The sequence below is a fragment of the Neolamprologus multifasciatus genome, chromosome 4, assembly GCF_963576455.1.
Source record: "Neolamprologus multifasciatus chromosome 4, fNeoMul1.2, whole genome shotgun sequence".
Lineage (NCBI taxonomy): Eukaryota > Metazoa > Chordata > Actinopteri > Cichliformes > Cichlidae > Neolamprologus > Neolamprologus multifasciatus.
Genome location: NC_140442.1, coordinates 22,200,715 through 22,212,414, shown reverse-complemented (window position 1 = coordinate 22,212,414; position 11,700 = coordinate 22,200,715). Strand labels below are relative to the sequence as shown.

Sequence of the window (11,700 nt, the reverse complement as noted above, 5' to 3'; positions counted from 1 at the left end):
AGTTGGTGCCCAAAAACAGGCAGGTGCACGAACGTCCGCACAAACCATTATGCTAACCATCTGATAATGTCATTTTTATGTCACTGGGTCCTGAGTGGACCCTAGCAGACTCATAGACATGGAAAGCATAATCCCTGCTTAGTTCATTTTTATGATTCAAAAATGTATTACATGTAATAGTCATTAGTCATTAGTTTAGTTTTTCTCAAAGTAAACATTATCTTTTAAGTGAATTTATTCGCATTATCTAAGGTGAGGGTTTGGTATCTTTCCATGATTACGTTTCGATTTTTGGTTACTTTCCTAATCCAAACTCCAAATAAACTCTGTCAAACATTGTGAGCAGAAAAAGAGGAAATAAAAGTCAGACAGCTGGACAGAAAGACAAAAAAATAAATAAAAATAAAGCTGACAAAAAATGATGACGGGCACATGGAGTGGCAGCAGCTGTTGAGATGTTGGATGTATCACTGACACCACACTGAGCTCAGATCAGAAGTGCAAAGTGAGAGGAATTTGGTGAGGAGAACGCGTGTGCGTGTATTTGTGTTCGGATGCGCCTGCTTGTGTCTATCAACGGCTGAGTGACTGAGTACAGCAACAGCTGTGACAGACCTCTCGAGCACAGCTTCACTGATATACGACACACATGAAGGCATGCACACACGACTTAGTCAGTCCTGTAGCAACAGCAAATCCAGGAGACGCTCTTCTAAAGCACAGTATTGGAGTTTGTATAGTTTGCATTCGTCTACTCTCTTTTTTTTTTAAAAAAAACTCTGTTAAGGATTTTCTTCTAGACACTCTCTCTTTTGTTTTTGCTGAATCTAATCAAGGAGTTCTTCAAAAGAAGTGGTTGGAAATGGCTGTTTTGATGAGAACAAATCTCTTTTGATCATGACTGACACCAGAAATGTTGCAGATTTCTTCTTTTTTACTTTTCTCTACTTTGAAGGATATTCCTTCATTTCAGTCAGAACAATGGTCTCCCAGAGCTTGACTCTTTAAGCGGATTGCTTTGTTTTGGGGGGATTTCAAGGCTGCAGAAATCCAGCATCTGGACTAAACTGATGTCCACCATTGGCTGTCGTTCCTATTGTGGTGTTTTTGTGGATGACTCACTCAGGGGTAATTTTCCAGTTTGCTAACGCTCGCCATGCTGGAGCACCCTCCATGTGTCCGGATTGACCCTGCCCCTTTCAGGCCTCAGCCAATCAGATGCAACATGGATAAGCCAGATATGCGTTTTGAGTTAGAGCGCCAAGCCTGTCAGAGTCTCAGACAAGGTGGGATACCTGTTTCTAGTCACGTTTCCAGTTCACATCACATAAACATTTTTAGAGCTGCACTCACACAACACATGAGGATTTGAAAATGTGTGTAGCTCAGTTTGATTGTATTAGTAGTTCTTTTTAAGTAAAGCAATTTTGTGAAAATGTACACTGAATATTTGTAGATATTACATCAACTGTTTTAAAAGTTTAGGCTTTCCCATCAAAGAATAGAGGTTTATTTTCTGGGCCGAGGTGTTAAAGGGATCAAATATCCTGCTAGTGGCTTGGTTACAGTTGGGGCACAGCCAGCCTGGGCACAGCACACGTCGCCTTGAGCAGATGAACCGAGCAACCTGTTGGCTGGAGGTCCCTGGGCCTTGAACCAAAGTATCTGGACAGAGAGGAGTGTGGACCAATTTAGACAAGGACAAACTCCAAGAGGCTTTAGTTTCTTTTCATTAAAAATTTAAAGGCATGTTATGGTGCATTGCCACAGTTTCAGTTATTGAAAAATATGCAATAACTAATAAATAGCAAAATAACAGCCGCAGCTATGCCTAGCAGAGACTGCCCATGCATCCTTTCACCACATCGCTTCTCACGTTTTCCCATCAGACCGAGTGTGCACAACCTTTTAAGCTGTCCTTACACTTTATGTACTTGTGTGCGAGTTGGCAGTTTACAGTAATGTTCCTCTTAATTCTTTTTTTTTTTTTTTTTTTTTGGCAGAAAGAAACAGTTTTATTTCAAATATGTGGTTTCTTTTCTAGAATATATGGATATGAGAATAGTCGATGCTGATCATAATTGGAAAATTATGTTCCTCTTAATTCACAGGGCGGTCTAGAGGGATTGGGTTTCGAGTGGTTACAGCATGGTCGGAAATAGAAAACTTGTGGGGCGGGGGAGAGAGGGGGGACACAGAGGCAGACCACAGGTTGGGGGCAGACAAGACAATCTGAACTGCCCACTACATCGTGTTTACCATATAGAAGACTCCTTAGGAAACAAGAAAAGACTGATGGATAAATACACACTGTAACCAACTGTCTCTGCACAACTTTGAAATAGAAAAGGTGGTCCACAAATCCATGCACATTCAATTTAATGTAGAAAGCACTCTGAGTGAACTGTTCACACAGAAGTGAACCAGATGTGATACATCGGCTAGTCATTATCACTGTCACACATGCAAAGCGGTCAAATATGTGAAAATAATTGTATTATTGTTATATATATTTGACAACCTCCTGTACTTGTACCTCTGTGTCCTTAATGAGTGTTTTGGACACCTCATCATGCATTAATTAAGATGTGAATTGACGATCATTAAACAGGTTCTGTCAGGGAGGCTGTGTGTCAGGCAGGAGTTGGATCCAAGATGCAGGATTCAAAGGATTCAAAGAAAGTAAACTAAAAAGCAGCTTTAATGCTGAGCCTGAACAAAGCACACAATATCAAAGACCAGAAACGAGGAAACCAAAGCTACAAATCATCTAAGAACCCACACTGGCAGGGAGGACACAGCCATGAGGAAGAATGTGACAAGGGTCAAGGAAATACTGAGACAATATATATAAACACAGAGGATAATGAGGGAACAGCAAACAGCTGAAACTAATTACAGGTTACAAGACAGGGGAAATTGAGCTAAATACAAAGCAGAAGAGATGTGAGACCGCCAAAATAAAACAGAAAGAAACAGAGCACGGGAACTGAAACACAGATAAGACAGAAGGGTAAACAACCACAGAGACAGACTGTCTTCACAAAAATGCATGAGGAGCACAGGAGGAGTATGATTACAGAAAAAACATAGAATACAAGCAAAGTAGAACCAAGAGAACAAAACTAAGAAGACGTGAGGATACAAATAGTAAAAAACAAAAGAATTACAGCTATAATGAGAACCAAAACCTGGAATAACCATCTCAAACTCAGTATATCCAATAAAGAAGAATTCAAAAGTCCAAACACAGAAGATAGTGGGTCAAAGACCTAGGATCATGACCACTTCTGAATTTTTCCAAGGATACCCTAGTAAGCTGTACAGGAGATCAGCCTCACTAATTTCTGATAAACACTCAGTCTTTTTGTTCTGGAAGAAGAGGTTTGTGACAGATGAAAATAAGTTGTAGCATATGAAAGGTCTCGTTTTACCTACATTTTGATACCAGGCTCGTCTTCTAGCAGTGATGCCTTCTGTGTAAAAACGTTTTTTTAATATGCTCACATAACTGGCTTATGGAGTGGCTATGAAATGGAGAAATAACACTGGTGTTCATATTATGTTGCTCAAACAACTTTAAGTCATGAAGAAATCTCTTAGGCTCAGTGCAGTCTTTGCAATTTGTTGCTTCATTGCCTGTTCAGCTTGTGACAATTTTAGTTTCGGATAATGCAATTCATTTCACCAAAAAACAGTCGCCTGAATGCTTTGTATTGTAAGGTAAAGACCCTACAATAAAACAGAAAACCTCAACAGTCAAATAACCCCCTTTGACATAGATCCCATGTTTCATTTTACTCAATGAGCTCAATGGGCTCTTTTGCATGGTCAAATTGCACAAAGTGCTGTGTGCATAAACTGTTTATGACTAGGCTAAAGCGAGACTTCCTCTTATGTAGTAGCGTTTGACCAATGAGTGCACATTCCAAACATAGATTCTTTCTCAATACATACAGTAGCATCGCTTTGCAAATGTAAGTGTTTGTCAATGTGTGTGTTGATGTGTTGATGTGTGATTACACTATGCCACCATAAGTGGAGATTAAAATGTGCATCTGCACTGCAATGTATATTTGCGTGCATATGCAAATATTATGCATGCTTGTAATGAGTATCTGTGTTAGTGTTTGCATAGTGTGGCTGCCCATGTTTCCCTGCAGGAGCCAGTTAAATCTTTCCTGCTGCCAAGGGGAGAAACTGCACCATCCATGTCAGCCAAGTCCTCATCACAGAAATTAAAGCGATATGAATGTTTTTGTAGGTCGCTCATAAGGACTATCTGTAGATTCTAATGGGCCACAGTAACACAGCATGGTCCCATTTTTTCCAACTCAGGGAAGAAAATGTAGGCCACACTCAAATTTCTGAAAACATTCAGCTTGTCCTTATTAAGTAAGACTTTTTACAGGTATAAAGACAGAAGACATGAACCTGAAAACCTGAAAATGTAAAAGGAAGACAGGAGATTTAAGAGATAGATGTGGAAGTTTGGATTCGGGTTTAGAAAAGACTTGAAATCTGATAATATCCAAATCTTGTTCATTACACTACATACAGTGCAAAAAATCTTGACCCGCCCCTCATTTCTTGATATATTGTTTCCAGTGAATTTCTTGTCATTTTGTCATTGTTCAAGTGGTCTTTAGTAATAGTTCTATAGGTTTTCTGAAAGTCTTTCAAAGTTCTTCTTTGAACATTGGCAGTGTGGGATCACTTTGACAGAGAAACAAAGGCAGCCAACATCCAAAGACCTGTGAATGTCCTTCAAGAAGCCTGGAGAACTATTCATGAGGAATTCTTAAAGAAATAACAAGAAAGTTGCTTAAGACATTGTTGAAGAACAAAGGTGGTTGTACAAAATATTGACTTTCTGGCTTGTTAAAATTGCACAAGCTTTTGCCTTATGTGCCATATTTCCAGTTTGTACATGTTTTAAAAAAAGTAGCTTAACCTAATTGAAATGAGGGGTAGATGTTTGCATAGTACTGTATTACAATTAGTGGTTTCAGTGTTTTCTGTGCAGCATTTCATCTATTTTAACCTCTTAAGCCCCAACACCCCGGATACGGGGGCAAAAGGCAGGAGATCGCATTTGGGGTTAGGCGTTGGGGCTTAAGAGGTTCACCTGATTTCAGTTCTCTAACAAACTGGGCAATAATATGTCTATTATTTATCATATGGAAGCAATTAACTCATACTCCTAAGGTTTCGAATGGAGTTTTCTGAAATTATGGGCCCTTTGTTAGTCATTGGTGCTACTTTCGGTCATTACACAAATGTACTATTTATAAAGTGGGGGGAAACCTGCAGTCAGGTGAGACTGAAGAAATCACTTGGATGAGAAAGGAAAAGTTTCTTCCTCTATAAACACTATGACCAGATGAACCAACGTTCTGTGACCCCCACTATTATTTGGTTAAATGTCCCTTGGCAAGTTTCACTTCGGCCAGCTTCTTTTGGTTGCCACCAAAAAGCTTCTGGCTTGAGACTGTCTGGATATTTGACCATTCCTCGTGAAGGAATTGGTAGTTGAAGTTAGTGTAAATTGGATGGTCTCTTTGCATGGACCTGGCTTTTAAAGAATAGTACACAAATTTTAATAGGTTTGAACTTGGGGATTTCGGAAGCCTATTCCAGAAAATGGAATGGTCGGTCTAAATGTTAGCCTGCTTTATTCAATCATCTTTATGGTCAGACGGGACACAGTTGAATGCTCCAACAGGATAAAGATCCCAAAGATTCAGCAAAACTGGTTTTGGAATAGCTGAAGGGTAACATTAAGCTTCTGAAACTGGCTTCCGAAAGTTCCAACCTTAAGTCTTTTGAAAATTTGTGGCCCATCATTCAAAAATAAATCTTAACCAGGAAACCAACCAATTTAAATGAACTAACAATTTTGTCAAGAAAAAGTGGTACGATGTCCAGCCCAAAGTTTATTGATGGCTACCATAGGGTTCTGGTCGAAGTGGTACATGCTGAGGGACATTTAACCAAATATTAATGGTGGTGCATGTACATTTGAGTCTATATGTATACTTTTGACCCCGTGTAGAGAAAATCCATAATAAATTCAAACTTTTTTTTACCCAGTTCTTGTTTTTTAACATCGTGTCCATAGTCAGTTCCCCCCCTGGAAAAAACAGTTCGAAGACAGCCCAAAATTATCATGACATTTAACCAAACTGTATTTCTACATTAGTTAATTTCTTTTACTTGTCTAAAATTGACGAAGTGCTGATCAAGCATACCCACATGGGGTCTTAGCCCATGGTGGAGGAATACTCTGATGAGGAAAGCTGAGCTACAGTTTCAATGTCACTGGGGTGATCAGCTTCAGCCCAGAAAGTACAGCAGTAAATTTTCACTTTATGGATATGTCCTTTCAAACCACTGATCAGACATTATGGCTCAGCACTGAGTACTGGATTTGTACTTACTGTAGAAGGTTAAATTTAAACATTTAATAGAACCTATTTAGGAAAATGAGAACAAAATGTGACCAGGCAAAAAACAAAAAGAAAGAATATTAAAACACAGCTATTCTGTTGTGCACTCACTTTGTCCTCTGTCACTCTGTCCTCACTTTGTCATAAGATTTTCCCCAAAAACTATCAAAAGCATATGCACGCGCTTCATTTATGTTAAAAGAAACAAGCTAAACATAAATGTCTGGCTTTGCTACATGGGAACCAAAACCTGCAGCTGAGACCAAAAGTTATTTATTAATCCCACTCAATCACCACATCACATTGTCATATTGCCTGATCTGCTCTGAAAAGACCTGTGATTGTAGGTGAAGTTATCTCTTATTGGTAGTCACAACTTATAACACACTGTGCAACACCTCAGCCACACTTCTATGTGGCAACTGTGTGTACTAATACTGTGGATGCAGAAAGTCAGAGTGCGTGAAAAAGACCTTCACACTCAAAATGTTTCCAGGTACTGCATTTTACTGCAACTCACTGCTCAGATCAAAGTGCTGAGGTACAGAAAATCCTTTCCTGCCAGTGTATATTTTCATATCATCTTGAAGTTCAGCCCTCAAAATGTTTTGCAGATATAAATAAAGTTGTGTGAACAAATCAATAATTTATAAAATACAATCAAACAAGCATCAAGTTCAATCCAGGCGCTCTCAAAATGAGCAGTCTGCTGTCTTTTTTTTCTCACACTCTGTGGGATCTTGTAATGTCACGAATGTGTGACTGTGGGCTGCCATTTCATCAAAAACGTGAAACAGGAAACTGCCAGTACGTGTGTTCATGTGTGTGTCTGACTTCCCTTTGTAGTGTGTTACATAACCTTTGTGCATCCGATCATAAAAGATCACAATTTTTGTAGCAGCTAATAGCGTAGAAAGAAAAGTTCTCATAGAGTAACTTGGATATATCACGGCAGCATAACTGCTTCAATCTACTGCTTTCATTTTGCTCGTGGGCATTTGCTTAGTAATGTCTCTACCTTTGTGGCGTTCGGTGGGTGAGAACTGAGATAAACATGCATACACACTCAGTCTGATGATGTTTTCCATTCATTCTGCCGCTACTGACTTGCATCTTGGTGTTCAGTTCTTCAGCTGAAGTTGCAACAGAGAAGGAGCAGAGAGGAGCTCGTCAGCCAGGGGATCATGCCACGTAAGTTACAACAAAACACTTTTAAGAAATATTTTGATATGAACTGTAAAATGAAGCTGATGTAAACTCTTACAATAACCTTGTTAGTAGATACAACCAGCACATCTGGTACTGTGCCAAAGTTTTGGGTCCCACCGTATGGTTTTTTATATTTTGCTGCCAAAGAGCCAGACTTTGTTGTATTTTTTTTTATTTGTCCTTTTGAAAGCTCAAAGTTTTTCTTTGGACACTGGCTGCTTTTTCACTGATTTTCAGTCTATTCCCTGTATCTCGCCATTTTCAGTAGAATGCTTTTTGCTTGTTTGTTTGTTTGTTAAGCCACTAAACACTGGCCGATCAATCATTCAAGCACTTAACTTAATTGATTAACCAGAGTTGTGTCTACACATAAGGGGCAACTTATCAAAGAAGTCATTTTAACTTAAATAGACTGTTTGTTACTGGCAGCCTATCACAAGAACATTGTTCCCATTTTTTCAGTTGAATTTATCCAAAATGTCAAACGTAGCAAATTTTGATACAAATAAAACTGAATTTTACATCAAAAAAGGCAATTCTGAAAGAGTTATTTGTTAGTTATTTGTCATGACATATCACAACATGATGTGCAGAGTCTGAACAGTATCTGAATGTCATCTCCTAAGAAATAGGAAAAACTCCAGTAACACAGGACCTTTAAACATTTCTGAAATTGTCATCAACACATACTGATGAGGTCAGGAGAGAAGTACAACCATGAGTATCTACAGCCGTCTGTACAACACTCTGTCATGGTTTGGGGATGCATTTTAGTGAGTGTTGTTGTGGATCTTGTCAAAATTGATGGAATTATGTACACAGAATTATGATTAGATTTTGACTGACCATGCAACACCATCTGGAATGATGAAAAAGGTGAAAAAGATCCCAAACACACTACCAATGCAGTAAAAGGATAGAAAAAGAGACTTGCACAGCCAGATTGGGTAGCTGGACCACAAAGGTGCAAAAGTAAGAAGAGAAAACAATATACAACAAGGGTGGAAATATATATATAAGTGAAAAACACACAGTGGAACACTATCAGTCATGGATTGGCCTTCCCTGGACCTCAACATTATTGAAGCACTGTGGGGTCTTCTTGACAGAGATCAGCACAAACAGCAGAACCATCCAAAGCTTTGAAGCCTGGGGAACTATTCCTGAAGGCTACTTAAAGAAATGACAAGAAAGCTGCCTAAGAGAGATCAGACTGAAGACTAAAGGTGGTCATACCAAATATTGACTTTCAAGCTTTTTAGAATTGTACAAACTCTATCTTACCTTATTGCGCACTTTATTTCCATGTATGTGTGCATGTTTCAGTAAACTGCTGCGCCTCTTTGCCATTTCCCTATCAAAATATAAAGACGTGATTCAAGACTTCTGCATGATATTACACTCATTTATTCATTGGTCCATTAGATTCACTAAAGGTATGACATAACATTTAAGCGTGTAGCAGATATTATTTTATCTGAAAGGTCATTTATTAAATTTTTTTAAAAAGTGGGATTTAAATTTTTGTTAAAAAATTAATTAATGGCAAATCACGAAAAATAAAGAAAATTATGTGTATTTTGCTACAAAAGAAGGACTAGTTTTGTCTTTAAGATGACGCAAAAGGAATCAGAATCAAATTATCTTTATTAAGTGGAGTCCCTGCGGTGTCAGGAGAAGAAGGTTTTAATATAATTACAAAAGAATAGTATAAAAAAAGAGGAATAAAATAGTTTTTCAGTTATAATGAAAAGAATCTTATTGCACATAAAAACTATTGCACAGGATGTTACAGGCTGTCATCCATTGCACAGTATTCGTCAGGTTGTATTGGAAGTGATTACTTGTAATTCAAAGCCCTAACAACTATAGGGGAGAACTGCAATGTTCCAAAAAATAGTAATGTCAAAGTATCTTACTGTATATTTTACAGTTTTGTACTGTCTTTCTAGAATATCATTAAATTTACATAAGTAGACTGTGATTTTACATGTCCAAGGTAAAATAACATAACATCACTGTAAATATAATAAAACACAATTTACTTGTTTTTTAAATATATTTTTTTGTACATATGCATATTTAGATTGTAAAAATACATTCAGAAATGTATCATGATTTCACAAATATTTGTCTGTTATTTGAAAGATCGAACTGTTGAATTCAAATGTAATGCTATGGAAAAGTATATAACATGATTCCTATAAGCTTGTGTTACATCACATAAGTATTATTATCATTGCTATTTAGGGCGATTGTAGCTCAAGAGTTGGCAGTTCGCCTTGTGATCAGAAGGTTGCCGGTTCGAGCCCCGGCTCGGACATTCTCGGTATTGTGTCCGTGGTCAAGACTCTTCACCTACTGGTGATGGCCAGAGGGGCCGATGGTGCGATATGGCAGCCTCACCTCTGTCAGTCTGTCCCAGGGCATGCAATCCATTATTATTTAAACCAACTGTTAACTGTATATTTCTGTACATTTACGTATTATGATTCATATTGCCACATTCATTGACCTTGTTTATAGGTAATTTCATTGTTTGATCACGTTAAAATGTTCCTAATTTAATGTCTAAAAGCACTTGGAAAAGGCAGAATCCCATGTAACATTAGCGCAACAAACTTTATTGTCATTACTGGAAATAACTGTATTTTTATGAGGAAGTTATTTTCTGTTACGGTAGTATTTTGGCGCCCCAGCTGCCGGAATATTACCGTTTTTTAAAGATGTTTTTTTTAACAGTGTGGCTATTGCTGATGGCAGCAGTTTGTATAGATTATGAGCAGGGTATGGGGAGTCTTTTATGATATTTCCTGCTTTCCTGAGACAATGAGAGCAGTGCAGTTCATCTAGAGGGGGTAAAAAACAGAAGGTGATCCCTTGGGCAATCTTTACAATCACACACAGAGGCGGTAGCATAGGATGCTCTCTATTGAGCAATGATAGAAGAACACCAGCAGCTTTTGAGGGATGTTGTTTTCCCTGAGGATTCTCAGGAAATAAAGTCTCTCTTGAGCATCTTTCCCAGCTCCACTGTGTTCACACCCCAGAACAGGTCATCCTAGATGTGAACTCCCATGAAGCGGAAGTCTGACACCATCTCCACCCCATCCCCATTGACGTAAAGTGGTTTAATGTCCATAAAAGCCACAACAGTCTTCTTCATCTTGGTCGTGTTCAGGAGCAGGTTGTTGTCCTTGCACCACACTGTCAGTCGCTCCACTTTGTCCCTGTAGGCAGACTCATCCCCCCCATATGTTATAAAAAGCTTGTGCCATGTGTTGCAGTTTGCTTCTTTTTCAAATGCTTACGTTTGAGGATTGCATATAGGCTCATACAAAAAACATGAAAGCAGCACAAGAACCTTTAACATGTAAATCAAGTAACACGCAACATTAAACAGAGAAAGATGCATTTCAGCATAACAGCTACATTAGTTGATGCAAGTTAGTAATGAAATGAAAACAGAAGCATCTGAGTGCAGTCTGCTGTGCCATTTTAGGTTTATTCTAAAGAGATTTGGATTGCAGTTAAAAGGTGTCATTGTCTCCTTTCAGTCTTTACAGTGAGTTACTCAAGATCATACTGCAGCTGCCATCATGCATATCCGTAGCTGCTTCTTATCAGATTGTGAGAGTTCCCCATCTGCCAAGTTAGCTGCAACTTTTGGCTCGGTTTTTAAAAACAGGCACTTTTTTTCTGTTTGGTTTATAGAGTCTTAATTATTCTGTTAAATGGACAATTTCCCTTTAATGCTACTTTAGGGAGCATAATATGTTGTTCGGCGCATGCATTAATACATGTATGTAATGCACAAAGTTCTGAATGCTTTACAAACTGGTACTATTAATGGTGGTTTTTTTATGCTCAGTGTGGCTAACTTTAGCTTTCCCCACATTTTATTTTCTTCAGAAAATGAGGCTCAGTCTTCCTCTGACAATGATTCTCACAGTAGGTCTATAAGCAGTCTGACACAGGAAGTGTGAGACAGTGTGTTGTGTGTCTTATCTGCTAATGATTCTAATATTTACCTGCTCATGTG

At 38.4% G+C, this 11,700-nt stretch overlaps 1 protein-coding gene across 2 annotated transcripts in view; it reads left to right on the top strand.

Annotated features, from left to right (window-relative positions):
* The first annotated feature begins 413 nt into the window (after positions 1-413).
* LOC146520413 (myocardin-related transcription factor A-like) overlaps positions 414-11,700 on the top strand; it is a 36,198-nt gene continuing 24,911 nt past the window's right edge. Inside the window, exons 1-2 of one of the 2 annotated variants that reach the window (XM_085157449.1) lie at positions 414-1,286; positions 7,575-7,640. In XM_085157449.1, coding sequence (XP_085013575.1) covers positions 1,157-1,286; positions 7,575-7,640 — 196 coding nt within the window. In that variant the 5' untranslated portion in view covers positions 414-1,156. Of the gene's footprint in view, positions 1,287-6,579; positions 7,482-7,574; positions 7,641-11,700 lie in introns of those variants that run through there. The other variant, XM_085157450.1, reaches the window with a different exon arrangement.